Source organism: Mixophyes fleayi, chromosome 5 (genome assembly GCF_038048845.1).
Source record: "Mixophyes fleayi isolate aMixFle1 chromosome 5, aMixFle1.hap1, whole genome shotgun sequence".
Taxonomy (NCBI): Eukaryota; Metazoa; Chordata; class Amphibia; order Anura; family Limnodynastidae; genus Mixophyes; species Mixophyes fleayi.
In genome coordinates, this window is record NC_134406.1 from 25,583,428 (window position 1) to 25,605,468 (window position 22,041).

General features: G+C 39.3%; 2 protein-coding genes across 4 annotated transcripts in view; one reads left to right on the forward strand and one right to left on the reverse strand.

Moving 5' to 3' along the window:
- LOC142158167 (uncharacterized) overlaps positions 1 to 10,631 on the reverse strand; it is a 307,129-nt gene extending 296,498 nt beyond the window's left edge. The window contains exons 1-5 of one of the 2 annotated variants that reach the window (XM_075211864.1): positions 10,214 to 10,631; positions 8,313 to 8,422; positions 6,771 to 6,917; positions 1,620 to 1,769; positions 553 to 650 (exon numbers count right to left, since the gene is read on the reverse strand). In XM_075211864.1, coding sequence (XP_075067965.1) covers positions 553 to 650; positions 1,620 to 1,769; positions 6,771 to 6,917; positions 8,313 to 8,422; positions 10,214 to 10,277 — 569 coding nt within the window. In that variant the 5' untranslated portion in view covers positions 10,278 to 10,631. The remainder of the gene's footprint in view (positions 1 to 552; positions 651 to 1,619; positions 1,770 to 6,770; positions 6,918 to 8,312; positions 8,423 to 10,213) is intronic. The other variant, XM_075211863.1, reaches the window with a different exon arrangement.
- A 135-nt stretch (positions 10,632 to 10,766) lies between these two features.
- The window catches only part of MINDY3 (MINDY lysine 48 deubiquitinase 3), a 101,217-nt gene continuing 89,942 nt past the window's right edge, over positions 10,767 to 22,041 (forward strand). The window contains exons 1-5 of one of the 2 annotated variants that reach the window (XM_075211858.1): positions 10,767 to 10,828; positions 13,261 to 13,472; positions 16,048 to 16,127; positions 20,152 to 20,212; positions 20,564 to 20,731. In XM_075211858.1, coding sequence (XP_075067959.1) covers positions 13,376 to 13,472; positions 16,048 to 16,127; positions 20,152 to 20,212; positions 20,564 to 20,731 — 406 coding nt within the window. In that variant the 5' untranslated portion in view covers positions 10,767 to 10,828; positions 13,261 to 13,375. Of the gene's footprint in view, positions 10,829 to 13,260; positions 13,473 to 16,047; positions 16,128 to 20,151; positions 20,213 to 20,563; positions 20,732 to 22,041 lie in introns of those variants that run through there. The other variant, XM_075211859.1, reaches the window with a different exon arrangement.

Below are 22,041 nucleotides of genomic sequence, written 5' to 3' on the forward strand. Positions count from 1 at the left end.
GTAGGTAACCTGAACCCTGCAAACTTAACAACACCAGAAATATTTTCTGCAACACAAATATTATACATTCAGCTCATAATATTTGCATTAGACAAACAGAAGCAAAATAATTTATTAGGTATTGTTAATGTGTCTAATCTGTACATGTTTTATTTAACTAGAGCAGTACTTTGATTTATAATGATTGCACCGGGGGCAGACTTGACATTTTATTCCATTTTGTTCCTATTTTTAATTACTGTTGTAAAGTACTATTTTTCTTTTTAATGAACGAAAGAGATTTATGAAAAAGAAGCACCAAGACTATACCACAAACCAATTCAAAGCCTTGCAAACCAGACTATATTTTTATATCATTTGTGAATTTTCAGCACCACGGACAAGGTCGTGCTCTGAGGTTTCCACATAAGGTATATAATTCAAAGCTTCTATTTTACCAAAGTGAGAATTACTGAAAACTAAAGGCAACATTTGTGATGGTCTCGTCTTGCACTTCACAAGGGGGAGAGAATAAAAAAAAAAAAAAAAGAAAGAAAAAAAAATGTAATTTACCAAAGATCAGTGAGATAAATCTCAGCGACAGAGCAGAAAGCTGTTGAGATATCCTTTGTAGTCACTTCCATTTCATCAGGGCGGCTGGCTGCCCCCAACTGCAGAGGAAAAGGGGAGAGATGAAATGATTATTTTTACTCAATAAGGATGCAGTTTTAACAAAGTCCCTATACCAACAATATATTTTGTCATTAAAAGTGATGCGTCGTTTCCTTTAATGGCTTGTGACAAATGCCTCCAGACTGCTAACAGACCCCAAGGGATACATTTCTGAGGGTTCAGTTGAAAACCCAGCATCAATTTACAACTATACTCAAAGCATAAAGTCAGAAATTCGCCCCTGTGCAACCCCCCAAAATGTAACAGACAACGCTATCTGGAAAACACTGAATCAGAGTCCATCAATTTAGATACTAGCAAGGATTGTGAGCAACTCAGTACAACACAAATAGTAACCTAATAAAACAGAACATGAATTAATTACATTTTATTTTTTTATGAAAAGATGATGGGTTAATAGGTTTTCAGGTAAACATAAAAATGCCAAACTGGAAAAAACATCTTCATTTGTCCAACAGGACAGAGCAGTACAAAGCAAAATTGACTCCTACCCCCTGTTCCCCAGATATAGGGAAAAATAAAATAAATGGTCTAATTTAAGGGTAAAAAAAATAAAGAAATATTAGTAATTTCCTCTGATTATGTCTTCTCTTTGACAGACTTTAGAACATGCAGATCTTACTAGTTCATAAAGAGGATTACAGTGGAGTTATAAAACATTTTCATTAATACAGCTCAGAAATCAGTGGAATGACACAATTTTATTGGACACAGGAAATAACTGGGACATAGAAGACTGATGGCGGCTGAATTGGCGGAGACAGGGGACAAGTTATTGGCACGGCAGAGAAAACTTAATGAGATTAAATTAATATAAAACCTCAAAGACTTTAATGTTTTATTCAGAATTCTTAGTGCTTGTATGAGCTCTGACATAATATACAATGATCAATTTCACGTGGCATCGGGAAAGTGGTAAATTATAGAACATGTGATAACGTACTTACCGCTTGTGGTTGACCCTGATAAGCTTGGATCATAATGTGCAATCCTTTATGAAAATACTGCAAGGCTTCCTCCTTGCAATGAATCTGTCCAAGGCACATATATCTGGCATGCCCTTTGTCAGGGCTAAGCTCTATGGCTTTTAGCAAGACCTACTGAGGAATTAAGGAAACTAAATGAAAAGCACAGCGTACATCTATCAGCTATTACAACACAGTTTATTTAAAGAAGATTTAATATACGGTCACCAGTAACAAATAATGTGCAACCTATCAGAACAAATGACGTTAAATGGTCACTAAACCCAAAATTTAAATTCACGTATGTAGCATAAAAATAAATGATATTAATCTCAATTAAATTCGTTTCAACAGAGCTGCAGTGGAAGGATTAATATTGTAGTATATAACATTACAGAAAGCTGGAGCCACATTACACATCTTTAGGTGAATAACCAGCATTTCTATGGAGCATGTCACACTGTTGTGGCTGAGAGGCTAAGAAGCACCCCCCCTCCTAACATAGTGCTACAATAGGACAAAATTAGGCATTATGGACATAATTTGATAAAGGCACGCTAACCTCATAATTACGTGTCCTTATCTCTAGGATTAGGCTATCCCTCTTAGCAGGCAATGGGTAAGGCTGGGTACACACTACAGGGGTTTCAGCTGATTATCGGGTCAATCACACAATAAATGACAGTTCGGCCCGATATTGCATTACTGTGTACGCTCCAATGATGAACGATTATCATTCCTAGGCACACAGTATCGTTTCATTTGATTTTTCAACCAGACTAAGGGCTAGATTTACTAAGCTGCGGGTTTGAAAAAGTGGAGATGTTGCCTATAGCAACCAATCAGATTCTAGCTTTCATTTTGTAGAAAGTACTTAATAAATGAAAGCTAGAATCTGATTGGTTGCTATAGGCAACATCCCCACTTTTTCAAACCCGCAGCTTAGTAAATCTAGCCCTAAAAAATCTCGGTCAACAATGGAACTAAGTTGTTCCAACTCTGCAGTGTGTTTGCACTCAGGACCGGCAGTGTCCACAGACCTCTATGGGGTGTTGAGAGTCACAATTTTTTCAGCCGATAGTTATAACAGATGAAGAGCACAGATCTGAAGGTAAACTTTGTAAAACGTGATTAGTGTGTAAGCATGAATCGGCATGCTGATCGGGACTTTTGTTTTTTCTTTCAGTCATTGGTAAAATCGCTAAGGATATAGCATAAGGAGAAATTTTCTGCAGTGTGTACCCAGCCTAAACCTCATGAGGTGTGTCTGCCATCTGTCTGCTGGTCTAATTGCTGTCATACCCACAAATACAGCATGCCCTGCCCACAATAACCAAACCTTGCCACTGGGTGATGCCCCCAAGCGATTGCATTGGGAGAAGAATATCACACATAGATAGCAAAGACAGGAGGGTTCTAGGAAGAGATAAGGGCTTATGAGATAAAGAATATGAATGGAAGTCTACTGCCAGGTGACCTCTGCAAGATGATTTTGATACACCTTGATTCCCAACCAGGCCCTTATCTGTGAGGAGTTTGTATGTGTTCCCCGTGTGTGCGTGGGTTTCCTCCAGGTGCTCCGGTTTCCTCCCACACTCCAAATACAAACTGATAGATTACTTGGCTGCTGATAAATATTAAAACTTAACATTATTAACAGAATAAGATACAGCACAATAAGAATGGAGTGCCTAGAAGTATAATAAATAAGTTATATTGTGTATATTATACAGGTTAGTCATAAACAGCCTCTGATATATGTTAATGTTAAATGATGCCTATTTCAGCTATTCAAAATCCATAAAAAAAAGATTTACTGATGGTAAATAGCAGGAGAGGTGAAGGGTCACACAAGAGACGCACTGAGCAATTTGCAGGTGAATGAAGCATCAACAAGCTGTCCGACTGCATAACGTATTATGGAACAGCTACAAAACATTTACAACAGCTACTTAATAGAATTCAGTGCAAAAATATATTAACCAAGTTCATTGTTCCGGGAAAAGCTTCACAAACCTGTGCTAATAACCACTGGATGTATATACTCCAAATTCATGTGTCTGCATGTAATACAGCTCCACACACGTCACACATCAGACAAAGTGCCCCTGTCAGGAGGCGATCACTGAAGTCCAACTCTGGTTACTGGACTGAAAAAGGCCATGGTCACCACTATCATAGAGGCGGATGTCAGGCCGGATTAATGGGGGGGCCCCCCCAGGACTGGATGCCCGCGTGGGAACAGTGTGGCACTAGATGGCTGGCCCCTCCTCCGGGACGAGCCACCTTCCTTCCTTTGCCGCGGATCTTATGACCCATAACTAATTTGCTCCCTCCCTTAAACCTTTGTGTAGACTCATTCTATTAACGTAAGAGGTAGATGTCACATGGGACGCGGACTACATAACAGGTGTGGGTGGGCGTCTTATTAAAATGTGTGAGCTTAGGGAAGGGAGGGAGGGTCTTAATGTACATAAAGTAATGCCATTATGTGGGTGGGTGGTAGGCTATTAATTTAATGGAGGAGTTTAAGTGGGGGGTAATTATGTAATGGCTCCTATTTTATTTGTGGGGTGATAGTGGGGCAATTTAATTTAATAGTGGGGCCTATTAATTTAAAATGGGGTGATGGGACTTTTAATTTAATGCTGGGGTGGATATTAATTGTATATAGGGCTGCATGTGGATAATTAGGTCTATTTATTAAATGTGAATATGAATTATTTAATGACAGTGATGGATGCGGAAAATAGAAATATTTATTAAAAATAAATGCTATTAATTTATTGTTAGGGTGGGGGGGTCTCTAGTGTAATTTTGGTGGGAGGTAGGCTATTAATTATTGGTGGACTGTAGGTCTGAGCTAATTATTTAATGGTGGGTGCTATTAATTTATTTGTGTGGTGATGGTGGTTCTATTTCATTTTATTTAATAATGGAGCCTATTAATGTAAGGTGAGGGCTATTTATTAAATGCAAATATGAATTATTAAATGCCAGGGAGGGTTGTAGGAAATGGTTATAATTATTAAATGTGATATTAAATTTAATGTGATATTAAATTATTTGTTGGGGCTTTGGAGGAAGGGAAATAGGTTTATTTACTAAATGTGTATCCTATTAACTTAATGTTGGGGCTGGAGGGAGGACCAATTAATAAACGTGGGTGCTATTGATTTATGGCCAGGGCTGGTTGGCTTTTTCTAAATTTGTACCCAATTCTTTTCCAAATAGGGCCCACAACATTCCAGGATCTAGACAAGCAGCAACTAAAGACACCAGCAGCTGCAGGTGGTGAAAGTGACAAGTACAGGTAGGAGGGAGCAGGACAGTCTGCCTACTGTCCTGAATCTGGTAGGACAGTCCTAAATTTGGGCGACTGTCTCGCTTAATCAGGATTTGGTTCAACTGCAAGAACAGGTGGGAGGTATTTCCCGCTTCACACTGCACTGCTTGTGACGGCAGAGCTGCATGCAAATAAGGACTGCACATAGTATTGTTTGTGCCTGTGTATTTGTCTACCATATAAAATCATAGGGGCTCCCCAGTGCCTTAATCCAGCTCTTGGTGGGTGCAGATCCTTTCCAACAATATTAGACATATAAATGTTCACTCTCCAGGATAGTGTTTTCTATCCTGTGACAGTTATGTGTTCCAGTAAACCAGTGGATAACTATGCTGAATATACTTCAAATGCCTGTGGAATGTTTACATTTGGAGAAGCTTGGGTGTCATCTATAGTTTCTGTGTCCTGTCTCAGAGCTGGATTGTTTATATTTCAGCGAGTTCTGAGACTAATATACAGGATCAACAGATAAGATCAGCATGTCCATTAAGGTTTTATGGCACAGTCCAGATGCTGTGCTTAGAGAAAACCATATCATCATCCCAGTGCCTTATATTTCTGGTAGGAAAGGTCCATGAATCCATATTTGAGGCAACCACTGTACAGATTCATGATTAATGCAACGAGCTACAGCTACAATGTCAACTTTAACTACTGCCAGATATGGAACCTAGATAAATAACCTATCCTACTAAGGAATTTATATTTCATAATGAGGTCTAACGCTTATTAGAGCGCAAAATCGACCTGTTTATTGGATGTACTGTTATGCTTCTATGGCGATGGTAATATGGGGGTGAATGGCATATAAAAAAGGATAGTGAAAACTAATTAGCATACACATAGACCTTGTTTTAGTGTCCTCACAGGAAGGGGGCTGGTGGACAGCAGAGAATGTTTAAAAGATAATGTTTTCTTAGGAGAGTTTGTAATTTTTTGAGGGGTCAATCTGCTATTGAATATGTATCCATAGTTCAGTCTCCTGTGGTGCAGTCACAAAAAAGAATACAAGTTTTCAGTTTCTTTTTTCCTTCTGTAGTTTACAGAACTGTTTTGCAGTAACATTAATTACTGTATGTCCTGTTGTTTTATATGATATATATATATATATATATATATATATATACACATACATACATACACACATTAAAAATTGTGACTTTCTTTGTCATAATAAACGCCCTTTAATAGCATTCTGTCTTTATGTTCTTAAAGAACGAATGTGCCAGGTTAGCATGTTTGTTCATTAACCAAACAATTATCTGCCTTCCATGTAGTGTTAACAACAACTCTGATTAAATTAAGTTCAGATTAAACTTTGAGTTAAGGGAGCAACTAAAAACTTCCTCAAAGTATCAGTGTTACGAGCTGCCGGGGTTTGTCCGCACACCTGACAAGCTGCGTCCCAGCTGTTGCCCTAACAGCCGAGACGACACTTCCCCCCCCCCCCCCCCCCCCCTTCGTTCCGGCTGTCACAAGGTAATAGTGAGTGAAATTATTATATTATATATATTTTTATTTTCCTTTTATTGTATTTTTTGTTGGAGGGGGAGTTTCTAGAGAGACCAGGTGGTTTTTGTTTTGATTAACCTTTTCACACCCAAATGTAAGTTTTCTCCTGAACCAAGCACAAAATACACTGGAAGTCAAAAACAATAGCTGCAAATTTTCCACAAAACACATAATTTTTAGCATTTACAACATTCAATCATTTGCATTCAGATTAGCATCATTAGTACAAATCAATATTATTATACAGTAATGTACTACAAATGGTGAAAGGATATTTGTTTTGCTAGCTCTGCATTCCCCAGCTCCATGCAGATGTTCCCCATCATATCCAGGATCTCAAGGTTGTCGGGTTCTATATCCAGAGCTCTCTGACAGAACAGCTGGGCCATCTCCAAATTAAAACTGTCCAAATACTCTTCAGTCTGAAATAAAGATACATTGATGAAGTTAGATGATGAAGATAAAGTTCAGTGTTTTGTTCTGGCAGATATTTTGACATTTATTTATGTGCGTGTACATTTCTGGGAAGTGTGTTGGAAGATAATTAAGTTATCACAGCACAAAAAGCATGTAGTGGAAGATATCACATTCTGAGAAAAGGATGATTTGGAAGAGTGTTGACCCCTTTATATGTTTACAAAACAATGTGCTATCCCTGAGGTCTACACTGTGCCTGGGCTGCTGCTGTCCCTAATGTTAATGTATGCCAACGTTCAGACAACCACAAGTCAGCCTGGAGAGGAGTAGACTTGTGCGTCACACAACGAGGCTAGGCAGTATGACCAGCAGGCCATGCAACCCTAGTCAGACTACATTCCATAATACAGCCATGTAGACGAGCAAGGGGGATACTGTTATCCAATAGGTCCGAAGTTAAGCAGAAACCTTAAGCCTGAGCACGGAAGGACAGGGTAACTTTCTGATATGGCCCCACACGGGTGACAAAAATGGAGAGCTTGATCTTTCTGTACTCTGCAGAAGACAAGCAGACTTGCCAATTAGTCAGGTTGTCAATATCACCTTTTTAGAAGTTTAGATATTGGGTATTGTGAGAGAAACCAGCACCTTTTTCATGCGCTCTAGCTTCATAAGGGTCCCTCAATCTATACTTCGAAATGAACAGTGTATAGTTGATGGCTAAAGCCTGATTTACCTACACCCATTGTCAGCAGTATTATTATGAGATCCGCACTATAAATACAATAACTTTCTTAATTATTTTTATTTCCTTATTACTTTAAACTTAATGGTGGGTCGGATGCGAGATTGCTGCAAGCCAATATTATACCATTAGATTTTAATTTCCAAAACAATATATAATCTTTAAGAGGAGCCTGCGTAGGATCATGCGGACACCTAGATCAACTGCCCAGCTCTTGAATTCAATATTATTTTGTCCCCCTTAAAATAAAGTCACTTTGGGATGTTGTTTAATTGGAAACTGTACCATTTCCTCCTATGTCCCCCCAATGCCATTTTACCCACCTATCTCTTCTTATCTTGTGTTTAAATAGTTATAAATAAATAGTAAAAATGGAATATACTCATAGCATGCGGAGATAGGTGGGCAGATATTTTTCCCACAAATTTCTTGTCAGTAATCCCATTAAAGAAGAACAGCTTGTAAATGTAAATAGAATGTCAAATATATTAAGTTCTATTGAGGATCGGTGCCAATTACAAACATATCTGTGAATGTATTATTAGCTTCTTTATAAAGTAGCGTTTACATGTTATGGTCTTTCAATCCTTTTTGGTAGGTTTCATTATGTCCCATACATTTTTATAACCTGGTCAGTATTTGGATTACATATTACCTTTTCTAATAGCTGTTCAACTGTATACTTTTCACTAGTTTTCTTCTTCGCTCTGTTTTGCATTTTGACTTTCATCCGTTCCTCTGCTGACAAGCCAGATAAGTCATACGCTAGGGGACAAAATGGATAAACAAACAGGATATTATCGAATATACATTTGATAAAATGGCAATGGAAATATCAGCAGTTACAATGTTGCACCAATATATGTTATACTGAACTTATCACCCTCTCCTGGACAATACTGAACACAGACAGCTCATTTTAACGTTAAACGACAAACACAAGCCGTAGGTTAAAGTTTTCAAAGTCACAATTACCGCTGTCTAACACTGTGTTTGCAGTTGCATTGCTCCCTGTATGTACAATCACCAAATCTCAGTAACACGTCCTGATAACCACCAGGCTAGGGACCTCAAAGCTTACCAAGTAAACCTGGTGAGCAATTAGGAGTTCTTTTACCATTAACAAATCTTCCCAGACATTTAACCAGCCACTCCCCAGTGGATCAGACTATTAAGACAGCCCATTGATAAATGAGTTGTCCTCTTTACACGTTGACTTATTTATTTATTAAAAGTTTGGGTTTTTTTACACAACCATTAACTCTTCAGTATTGAGGTCCCAGTACACATCTTATACTGGGAAAAGAAAGTGATGTCAGACACAGTGGTGCTAACCCATTCTAGCTAGGATAATGGTGTGTATTGTATGTACTTTGTATTTATTTTTGTTTTTTATTACTTTAATCTTCCACAAAGGAGATATTGGCGAGACAATATAGAGCAGGCCTGTCCAACCTGCGGCCCTCCAGGTGTTGTGAAACTACAAGCCCCAGCATGCTTTGCTGGTAGACAACCAGTTGATAGCTGGAAGGGCATGCTGAGACTTGTAGTTTCACAACATCTGGGAGGGGCGCAGGTTGCACAGGCCTGATATAGAGTAACAGAATAGTCATCCCCTAGTACATCCAATGTAAACGACAAGCCATCAACTATTACAACCAGTTTACAAGGATTTACTAGTGCATTTTAGAGTGGATTCAGCTCCGCTTTGCATCTTGCCTGAGCATCCCATCTCATAGTGATAGCATGTGGTAGTCACCGTACAGCAGGCAGCCCCAACTGCTGTTAAGATGGTGTCTCACAGGAACCATCAAACTCAATCTTGTATTTGTCAGAATTGCTATAGAGTTTTTACTGCTTAAAAAGTTTATTCCACAGAATAAAAAAAAAATTCAACACATGACCTGCACACAGTGGGAGCAATATTCCACCTATCAGAGAGTAGTTTGGAGCATTCCTAGCCCATTTGTCACTTTGCAGATGAGCCCAACAGTCTGTAGGTAACAGATCCACTGTAACATGTTCCTCCTTCAGAATATCCCATATTTCCAACCACTATACTAAAAAATTCAAAGTTTCAACATACTTCCAGATACATATAATCACAGTAGTCATATTGGATCTTAACCAGCGTGGAACTTTGGCAGCAAATGAATATGTTAGATGTATATAGGGTACCTATAGGCTTGCCCTCAAGCCAGATAAAGTAAAACACTTAAGTATATAATAAAATGGCTTAGGACACATACTGTCACCACAACCTACACACTTAATTTAACAAGTTGTAATGGTGTAAAATAGTGTATGGTTTAGCAATGTAGTCTGATCACTAATATGAGGTGTAATAGCATAAGAATTACTAATGTAATTAGTGACTAATTACATTAGTAATTCTTATGCTATTACACCTCATATATTCCGCTAGTCTATGAGAAGTTTGGGTTCTATATAGAGAATCTCTGCAGTAAGTATTATATATACACATACATATATACATACATAGCTGCTGCAGAACTGTTACTGAATAATGTACATTTATATATGTAGCTTCCCCACCTCCAGTCCTCCCCCTCTGCTTCCTCTTGGACTTGCTGTTCTTCTTCTTACTCGGTCCCCCCATAGCCGGCTGGTAGTCCTCAGATAGTCCTCGGTTAGTCACTCAGACACAAACACTCAGGACACTTCCTGCAGCACCATGTGCACCAGCAGCGTGTGTCTCCCAGCTGCAACGGCACCCGGGCAGGGTCAAACCTCCTCCATCTGCGAAACTGACATCATTCCTGTCCTGTTACTTTGTATCTATACACTGATACATTCAGTAATGTTGTGTTGTTACGTTCTCTAACTACTGCATTGTTTTATTTCAGTTCGAATACATTATTATAGTGTTGCTGTTTACTTTTTAAGATTGTGGCGTTAAATATTGATGGAATGATCCATGATGTATATGTACAGTCTACAGGACACATAATGGGGTGAGTGTTACATTCTCGTTTTATATTATCACCCACCCGTGTAGATGCAGAGTTGGGGGTAACTGGTAGTATAGGGGAGTTAGACAGTGGTAGCTGCAGCCAGGTAACCATGGTAACTGATCCGCCCCCTCTATAGCCACTTCCGCTTCCTGTTCTTCCTTCACCTGAGTCAGTGCAGCTGGGACCTCAGTGCTGGGTGAGTGCAGCCTGCAGAGCAGCGGCTGGGGGGGTTATATACCTGTGTGTGTGTGCGGTATACAGGGTGAGAGAGCCCCGGGTCCTCACTGAGCTGTGTATTATTACTGATACACAGCTTCCTCCCCGCCTTATACCACTGATCACCTGTGTAATACACAGCTTCCTCCCCGCCTTATACCAATATCACCTGTCTAATACACAGCTTCCTCCCCGCCTTATACCACTGATCACCTGTGTAATACACAGCTTCCTCCCCGCCTTATACCACTGATCACCTGTGTAATACACAGCTTCCTCCCCGCCTTATACCAATATCACCTGTCTAATACACAGCTTCCTCCCCGCCTTATACCACTGATCACCTGTGTAATACACAGCTTCCTCCCTGTCTTATACCACTAATCACCTGTGTAATACACAGCTCCCTCCTCACCTTATACCACTAATCACCTGTGTAATACACAGCTTCCTCCCCGCCTTATACCAATATCACCTGTCTAATACACAGCTCCCTCCTCACCTTATACCACTAATCACCTGTCTAATACCCAGCCCCTCCCTGCCTTATACCACTAATCACCTGTGTAATACACAGCTTCCTCCCTGCCTTATACCCCTGATCACCTGTCTAATACACAGCTCCCTCCTCACCTTATACCACTAATCACCTGTGTAATACACAGCTCCCTCCCTGCCTTATACCAGTAATCACGTGTACCATGCACAGCCAATTGCCCTTTGTCTTCTCTTCATAAAGAACCTATTATAAGTGGTTCAGTTCCTTGTAACTGTACATGTGTGTGGCAATGACATATGCTGAAGTAGACATTCATGAAGGTTTAAAAGGCAATAATAATTTGCTTTCTCTTTCCTGCCATTGGGGGACACTGCGAGACATTGGGGTATAGCAGTGGGTCCAGGAGTCTTTGTCACTTTATCCACTTGCTTGATCTTTGCTTCTGTGTATTTTAGTTGCATACTAAAGCAAAATATAGTATCCATTGTGACCTTTCACAAGCTTCTAAGGAATGTATGTGTGTGCTCTGTCAGTTAAGGCAATTTAATAAATCTATTATAGTTGTTTTATTTTAGCTACAAGTATATGCAGATATTCAGTGATGTACTCTCCATTTCAGGAGATCTTCATAATAAAACACAACTCATGTCAGTTTATATTCTGCCAACATAAACAGTGATCTCTCTGTCTTGCAGTTAGTGAGCAATTTTACACGACTCACTAAAGTGTCAACAGATACACAACAGTATGCTCCCAAAAATGGGGATCAATGGTGTGCAATGAGGAAAGCGTGATCTTATTCACTGTACTTTTTACTTCTAAACATCCAGTGGACTGTACATAGAGCAAGCCGTGTTAAATGCTTAGTTTAAGGTGCAGTGTTGTGCTTGGCTATTATGAGATATGGGGGTATATTTACTAAACTGTGGGTTTGAAAAAGTGGGGATGTTGCCTATAGCAACCAATCAGATTCTAGTTATTTTGTAAAATGAACTAAATAAATGATAACTAGAATCTGATTGGTTGCTATAGGCAACATCTCCACTTTTTGAAGCCCACAGTTTAGTAAATATACTCTATTGTTACCTACAGCTTTGGCACACTTTTGATGGCACAATGTGGTAGTATTCATGTCACTTTCAGCCCGGACTCTCTCCGCTCGCTCCTTAGAGAGGTGGGCTCAAATAAAACCATATCAATACTTTACGCTAATGTACGTTCTCTTCTTGCTCCTGATTATTTGGGTCGGCTGTGACGGGGGTGGGAATTAGACTTGTGGACCTTGTCGAGATATGTGTAACGGTCCCTGGCTGCTGACTTTGACTCTGTTTAAACGTTTCCTGATTCCTCTGTTAGGTCTCGGGATGGCTCCCCCCTTCTTTTTCTTCTCTCTCCCTGTATGTACTTCTGACATCACTAGCTGACCACCAGCACACACTCACCCCAGTGTCTACTAGCTGACCACCAGCACACACTCACCCCAGTATCTCTACTTTGATTTATTACTTCCCATACAGGACAGTGGACAAATGGGCTGGACACACCCCAGTACATTGTTACTTCATATTGTCATTAAGTTATCCTGTTTTATTCTGTGTTTTTCGGTGGTAAATATGGATCATTTTTGTGCTCTTTCTCTTTATATGGAATGCAACATGCTTTGGAACTATGTCATGTTTTTTCTTTCTTTTGTATTGTTTCTAAAACTTGAATAAAACTATTTTATTTAAAAAATATATAAATATATATACCCCATTGTCTTTGTGGGCTGCAAACACTCAGTGAATTGTTAATTACAATATAGCAATATTTTTTAGTGCAAATCTAGTATAGTATTTGTGAGTTCTCATTGTAGTTTTCTAATAAGTCCGTCTTCATTTCTCATCCATTTAAATATTTCCTTTTATCCTCAGGATTTCATTTGAATTTCGGCTCTTACTTTGGGCACCTGTCCAGAGGTTTCATGTTGTGGGGCGAGAGACGTGTACCGCATCTTAACTCATATAGGGAAGAGACGTTCCAGGATTGATGATGTCCGAATCTAATAAAGAGCTGGTGAATTTGGTATGGGGAGAGAAAAATGGCAAAGGCCTGGTGGATTCCATCTTCAGGCGCTGGACACAAGGTAAATAAGGGGATTATGATGATTAAACATGTTTCGTCTGTTTGCTCACTATAAGTATATAGGTTTAATATGTTCATTGGAAATTCAGTGTTAGCACCATTGCTTCTTTATGTGATGTGTGTGTCTTGTATTTGTAATTGCTTTATATAACAATCTGCTAAAAGCTTCTGTTTTTAAAATACAAAGTCTTAGTTAGGGCTATAACAAAAGTTGCAGTAGACCCAGGGGGCACTTTGTGGGTTGTCAATTTTCCTTTGTGCTCCTGACTTTGCCTGTTTTTTGTTTCTGGCTCTTACAAGTCTCGGCCTATGGTTGTTTCCATCATAAATATATATTTCTGTATGACCTGCAAATGTAATGGCGAACTATACTTTTATATATTGTGCATGGGAAAAATGAATTAAATCTGGTAATGTTTTCCTTTGTCAGATTACTTTTCTTAACTTTAGTTATCTTGCGCACATTAGTCTGAGAGTAAAATAGAGCCACATCCAGATCTGAGATACTTACTAATTGATGCTGGCCTCGCACACACCTCTATTAGCAATTTGGCCTAATATTGCGGCATTTATGACCGTAAAGGTCTGGGCACGCCTGTAAATCTAATCCGTGGAGGGCTGCTACCTGCCTGTGTTTGCAATTATCTGCCCTCTGTGATCTGTTTTTGACATGAAAGCTAACCTGCTAGATTGGTTCAATTTACCACCCACATTAGTGGCTATATTGGAAATGGACCTTGTTGTTTGTTGCTTGTGCCCAGTGACGGGATCACCCTGTGTGTAGCTAAGCTTTACATCCCTCGATTAGAAATGTTTAGAGGTTTGAATCATGTCTGTGCCCAAAATTTGCACTTAAATATTTAGTGAGAGTGGACTAGTCATGTAGATATAAAATTAGATTTAACTCCCATGATCCCACCTGCTGCAGCTCCCAGCTCACGTTGTGCCGTAGTGAGCCTGTCATGGCGGTCTGACGTGGTTATTGTGCAGTAGCACCTACACTGTAATCCGGCAAAAGTCAAACTAAACTATTCTGAAACCGTCATGAATAGAACGCCGGGATGTTTTTCTATGTTACTATGTTGGTGCTCCTACATGGTGATCACCGCGGCTGTAGGCAATCATAGCCACACTATGGAGAGTAGAAATCAGAATGCTGTTAGATTTAGACATGGATGCCCACCACGCAGAAAATATTAAAATGTACATTTTGGGTGGATATACCCTTTAGGCGTAGTTTTATCACAGTAAATAGATAAATATTTTTTTCTTCATGGTCTGAAGTACTCTTCTATTAATGCAGTAAAAGACAGAGGGACTGATTCATTAAGGAAAGTGTTGGAGCAGTTTTCTGTATTTCCTCTACAGATGCAATAACTACCTTCAATTGACAAGCCAATGTTAGTTATCAGATGTAGCATCGGAGCCCAGAGATAAGAGACCACACACAGTGTCTGGTGTCCAAACTGAACTGCTTTACTCAAGGAAATATCTAATAGGTTTATAAACAATAATCACGTCACAGCAATCATGTCAATGGAAATATCTGTAATATTCTGGAAAGTTCTTATTAAATAAAAAAACAGGTATAAAATAAGGTAGCGGTAGAGTTCCTTATTGCTTATCCTATCGGGGGTCCTTGAGGCTGGCATAACTTCTTGATTCTGCAAAGTTTCACATTAGCAGGCGCTCAGCTAATTTCCGTTGTGGTTAGCTTGTTAGCTGTTTCATTCCAGACAAACATTAACACAAAATATCTGATTTGATTTAAGGAGATACAACATCGTAATAGAATTGAGAAAGATACAACATATAGAAGCACGCACAACACTATTTGTGAATATAGCTTAAGGCCCTAAGTAATAGAATAACCTTAGCAACATTTCTCTCGCTTCATATGACCCTTGACCCCACAAAGTAAGGCAAAAAAATGAGTAACTTTGAACCTTGACAAAACCGTGTTGCATTGGAGGGGAAGGTAAATTTGAAATGTGAGGACAGATTTGTAAATTGGAGCATAGTATGTCCTAGATCAACTTGTAATGTCAGTGTACAAATAAGCTATCAAGTATTTGCGTCCTACATGAAAAAACAGCCAGTATTTTCCTTATGTGCAAAATAATAAACTAATTTGCACCCCTTGCATTGTAACATGGTTTTGCCAAGGTTCAAAGTTACTAATTTTTTTTATTTTTGTGCATTAAGTAGCCTATGTACAGTGTATTAGTGTCGCTTAGATGTGATCATTCCCCGAAGAGGGCTCTTTCCTTTCTGTCCCAACAATTATGTGACGATATAATCCCTGGCAACATTTGTCTACTGATTTATTTTTTTTACCTTCTGTTAAAAAAATTATTTAGTAAAAATAAACTGTTTTTTTTAATAAATATCTTGCATTATATATAGTCTGTCTGTGATGTACTATTGATATTTCAAGATGACAGATTTAGAATAGAGCCTATTTTTGTAAAAATATGTTATTACTTCAAAGTTACAAAATACGTCTCTTTTCTGTTACTAGTGTACTACTATAAAGAGAGCTTGTGGTCTTAGCTTCCCTTGTGTTTTATATTTAGGGTTTGTCTTCAGTGACTCCGAGCCTACAGCGTTGGAACAGTTTGAAGGCGGCCCATGTGCTGTGATTGCCCCTGTACAGGTAGGTTCTCTTCCAGGTGTGTTCTATCTGGTCACATTGGTATATGTAAATGTTCTAGTTAAAAACAAAAAAAACCAAAACATGATAAACAGATGAGATAAAATTTACTAAAGAGTGTTAATATACAGGAAACAAAAATAAAAGAAAGAAATAGACCATACACATCTATAAATTTGTAGACACTTTTAATATACAGGTGTATAATCTTCAAAGTATTCATAGAAAAGTCAAATCAAATAAGTGAGAGACAGAAAACTTGTTAGGATTCTGCTTCTGTTACCTGTTTCTGTTGCTGTTTCCCTGTGTGTGAGAACTGTTTGCTTTCCATTAGTTTGAGCTGTAGTGCAGGTGATTGGTTGCCTGCACTATTACTACTACTAAGACCTGTCCTGACGCTCCATCTTTGCCAGTAATAGATTTTTGCTTCTAGAGGTAGCGTCCTGGTTCCTAAGTCTGCTTTCTTGTTCTGATCTCTGGCTACGTCTGACTACCATTCTGGTTCTTATCCTTGACCACGTCTGACTACGATTCTGGGGCCTAATTCATGAAGGATCTTAACTTGAGAAACTTCTTATTTCAGTCTCCTGGACAAAACAATGTTACAATGCAAGGGGCGCAAATTAGGATTTTGTTTTGCATATAAGTTAAATACTGACTGTTTTTTCATGTAGCACACAAATATCAGCTTTAAATGTCAGTGTACAAATAAGCTATTAAGTATTTGTGTGCTACATGAAAAAACAGTCAGTATTTAACTTACGTGCAAAACAGAATACTAGTTTGCACCCCTTGCATTGTAACATGGTTTTGTCCAGGAGACTGAAATAAGAAGTTTCTTAAGTTAAGATCCTTAATGAATCAGGCCCCTGGTTCTTTTCCTTGGCTACTTCTACCTACGATTCTGGTTCTGATTTCTGGCTATGTCTGACTACAATTCTGGTTCTGATCCCTGGCTACTTCTGACCGGTCATGTTTCTGCTACCTGCCTGGCCGCCAAATACTCAGCGCTCCCATCCTGTCTGAGGTGGTGGTGTTCTGAGAAAGCTGCAACAGCGGTACCATACTGACATTCAGTGGTACATCTGTTTGATGTTCAGCTTCTCTTATATCCATTTCAGGCCTCTAGCCTGATCTTCAGTTGTACATCTCCACTCAATCCAATTAGAGTGGTAGGAAATTGCATTGACTTTTGTACTGCTTCAAATGCTATTGTGGCTATTGTGGCCAGCTGTTCTGAGGGACTCTGGGTCTCTCTCAGAAAACTTTGGATTCTCTGCACTTTGTTATACTGCTGATAAGTACACTGTGACAGTACGCTGTACTACGCCTGCTAATTTGGTTCATTCTCCTGCTTTTCTGCCTGTAGATAGCAGACCCATCTGCATATAATTCTGAACCTGATAGTCTGCATCCAATACTCTGCATGTATTGTTTGTTGCTGATCAACTGTGTTATAATATAAAGGCTTTAATTTTAAGTCACACAACTCGTAATTTCTGCTTCTAACTTAATAACACTGACATGGCCACATGGTAATCTTGGCTCTGTTAAGAACAACTGCTTACCTAAGTGGGTTTTAAAAACCTGGGCCCCATACCTCAGTGAGTGCAAGCAGCTCTGTATGTATGGCAGGGACTTCAGGTGAAGGTGAGTCCAACACAAACCAGAAATCAGCACTAAAGATCCCTCCACGCAGACTGAAATGTCTGATAACAAAGCCATGAGAAAAGGGGCTTTATAGATTAAGGTTTCTGCTGTTTTAATGTTTTCAGGATTATGGCGTTGGAAGGAGGGGAGGGTGTGGCGCAGTGGGCTGCTTGGTAGCAGTTCATACCATGGGAGTGTGTATACACACTCTCTGCGCCCCTGACTCTGGTAACACCACCCAATGGAGGGTCATACAGAGTGGCTATATGGTGGCAGATATGGAGATGTGGATTTGCCTTCATATGTGGACCCCTATGTACATAGAGAGCATCTTGTGAAGAGGTTAGAGATGTGTGATGAGGAGGTGCTGGTAAGGGCTTTCAGGGTGAGTAACTTGAACTGGATCCTGGAGATAATGGGGAGCCAGTGTAGAGATTTGCAGAGTGGTGAAGCAGTGAGAGAGAGATCATTCTCACATTTAGGACGGCTTGTGGCAGGGATGGACCAGTAAGGGAGAGGTCAGGAGGAGATAATGAGAGAATGGATAAATGTTTTTGTAGTTTCCACTAGAGATGCTCAGGCTCGGTTCATCGAGAACCAAACACACCAGAACTTAGGGGATCCGAGTACCGAGCCGGCTCGGTACTGTTGCACGCCCTCAGAATCGAAAATGAGGCAAAACGTTATTGTTATGTCATCGGATCTTGCGAGTTTTGAATTCCTTGTTAAGATCCAACATAACGGGGGTTGGGAGGGAGGGCGGACCCCGATTTTTCTTTTGTGCCACTGCTGTGTGCCAATGTGTCCTAGATGTGGTAGGAACTGCCGTGTGTTTGTGTCATTGCTCTGTCGCTTCCCATCCAGCCAGGTCCCCGCAGTCTTTGTTTGAAAGTGTATGAAAATAATATTGTGACCTGTGAGGTGGTCAAAATTGACTGCAAATGACTTGAAATTAGTGTTATTGAAGTTAATAATGTAGGAACAAAAAAAGAGCAAAAATATGTGATTTTAGCATATTTTACAATTTTTCCTAAAAAATCCAAAACACTAGGGCGGTTTTGCCAAAACACAAAGCTAATCCAGACCCAAAACCAGTTCACTGGGGTCAGTGAGCATCTCTAGTTTCTAGTTTCCAGAGTGAGGGGTGCATTCTGGCAGTGTTTCAAAAGAGAGAGCAACATCACAGTGTGAGGGACAGGATGTGTGGAGTAGAGGATGACACCAAGGCATGGGATACAGGGGATGTCGGCCTATGATGGAGCTTAGAAGGGTGTTAGTGACACCAGTGGTAAGATGATAGTTTTGGTTTTGGACATGTTGAGCTTGAAGTAGCTTCAGCACATCTGAGTTTTGGCCTTTTCCTGAATTTTTAGTTGTCCATCTTTTTTATTATATTTACAATAACCCACTTTCTTCTCACCAGCAATTTGGTAAGAACCTTCCCCTTTCCCAGGATCTACCACCCTGAAAGAGCAATTTCCAGGCATCGTTTTCAGATTTCAGAAGACTTGGCCATGTCATTGAGAGCGAAGAACTTAAACCTAACATAATAACTACAACAGTTTGCCCAATCAGATCCTTCTGCTTGCACTATTTTAATACAGAGGTAGCTGTGCAGACTGCATTATAAAGGAGCTTTACACACATATAATATAGTAGAGATCCTGACCAAAATCTGTTGACTGAGTGAAAGCAAACTTGTGACATTAGATATAGCCAAAAATTGATGACAAGAAAAGTATTTTTTATTTAAACTGATTAATTTCCACTTTACACCACTGACAAACATCCCAGTATGGCACTGCAGTCATATCAGCTTTTGGTATTTGCAGATTTCTATTTCTGTAGTTATTCTACAGAGAAACCTTATTTCCCTGGGGTTCTATATTGAGTTTTTGTCATCTGTGTCACCTTCAGAGGTGATAATAGGAAGTACCAGTGAGTGGCTTAGTAACGTAGTCTAGTGAGAAAATCCTGTCTAGTGTTAGGAACAGAACCTTGTAGTTGTCCGTGACAACGCTGTGTTTCTTTCACTTGTAAATCGTAGTAATTCTATTTTACACATCATTAAAGACGTTAATAGTAACTAATGCCAATGAAAAAGCTGCTGTTTCAACCAATTGGATGCTATATTTAATTTTCTAAACTGTGCTAGAAAAATGTAGTTCTGGTTACTAAGGGCAACACTACCTTTTTAGCTTTGCACCGGTTTCCTAAGTCCTCGCTTTTTAACCATTTTTTTTGAGTATTGGTTTCTACAGTGGGAACAATGTCTATAATATGACTCTGCAGTCCATTTTTTTTGTATAATGGTGAGATAGAAACGTAACTGTTTGCGTTGCATCTTGTCTCCTCTAACCGCTATTTATTATTACAGGCTTTTCTGCTAAAGAATCAACTGTTTACTTCTGAGAAGTCCAACTGGAGAACTTGCCAAGGTAAAGCCTTTCGTTATCTATGTAGAAAGGAACGTTGGTAGTTTAGTCTTAAGTCATAATGAAAAGTGATTATTCTTCTATATACCTGTCGCTCAGATACAGCTGAGGCGGCTGTTTTATAAGCTATGTCCGCCTGAGTGATGTCACTGGCTCCTAGTGATGTCACTGGCTCCTAGTGATGTCACTGGCTCCTAGTGACTTCAAGTAATATTGGCTCAGCCCATTTGGCTGCCTAAGTCATGTGTCAGAGACTGTTGCACTTTAATTTACTGTCCTGTTTTGTGACCACCTTTCTGTTTTGTTATTATACTGCCCATTAGGGCCAAATTATTCTGTTTATGTTGATTGCAGAAGATGAGCAGAAAGAAGTCCTGTGTGAAACGCTGGGTAACATCCTGGAAATGGCCGGCCTGAATAACGCCAGCTCTTACTGCTTGGCGATCTGGCAGAAAGGGAAAACCACGACGGAAACGGAACGAGAACTTCCCGCAGAGACCAGTCGGCAAGGAGAGCCGCCCAGTAAGACCCCTCTTTCTGAAAGCGCGTCTTCCTAGCTGGCATTTTCCATTTCCGAATCGCACAGATCACGTATTTGGCACATTCTCCCTCAGGTTCTTAAAGCAGGATTGTAGCTTCCCGCAAACAAAAATCAAATGTGATTTTATCCTGCATGTTAATTAAGTGCTATTATAGATAAGATTAGGGGCTGCTGCAAAGTACCAACTTGTGAATCGTAGATTGTCATTGGTTTAGTCACATAGGGCCTGATTCATTAAGGATCTTAACTTGAGAAACTTCTTATTTAAGTCACCTGGACAAAACCATGTTACAATGCAAGGGGTGCAAATTAGTATTCTGTTTTGCACATAAGTTAAATACTGACTGTTTTTTCATGTAGCACACAAATACTTTTGTACACTGAAATTCAAAGTTGATATTTGTGCGCTACATGAAATAACAGTCAGTATTTAACTTATGTGCAAAACAGAATACTAATTTGCACCCCTTGCATTGTAACATGGTTTTGTCCAGGAGACTGAAATAAGAAGTTTCTCAAATTAAGATCCTTAATGAATCAGGCCCGTTGTCTCTTACTTTACACTTTCTCTATTATTTTTGATAGATGCTGACACATGAGTAACATTCACTCTAGTATGTAGTCTTCATCCGTGTTTGTGAGTCTTCCTGCCAAACCCTGATATAAAATAACGGTACAACGTTGCTCCTGCCAGCAATGCGTTGTCTGACTGGCGTTAAACATACATTGCAATTATAAAGTCATCATTTGAGTATACTACTAACATAGACGTTTATAGAATGTGAAAATAAATAGCGATGGATTTCTGAATGCTTGTAATGGCTAAAATAGTCTTAAAATGTATGTAATAATTTTGACAATTGAATTCTCCAAACTTTTATTGTAAAATAAGTGTCAAATAATTAACAGATTTAAAATCTGAATATCTTGGTTAGCAACAAAATTAGAGGCAGCTGTTGAAAATAATTCCAAAAGAAACCGCGTAACTATAATACATAGTACAGTATCACAACCGTACGATTCATGCGTAGAGGATAGTTTTAGCAGAATAAGAGTAACCACGTAGTTTTAATGTAAGTTTTTCCAGACTGTTGCTCTTTGCTAACCGTTTACTACATCATAAATAATGTCTTCTCAACATGTTTTCATTTATCCCTTAACGTCTCTAATGGCAGGTTATTCCCTTGGGTGTACGCTTTACCGTTTTACTCCCCTTGTGACATGACGGTGGAGGTAGGAATTCCTAATGCGTAATAAGAGTTTTGTAGACCATTAAACACACTGAGGATAA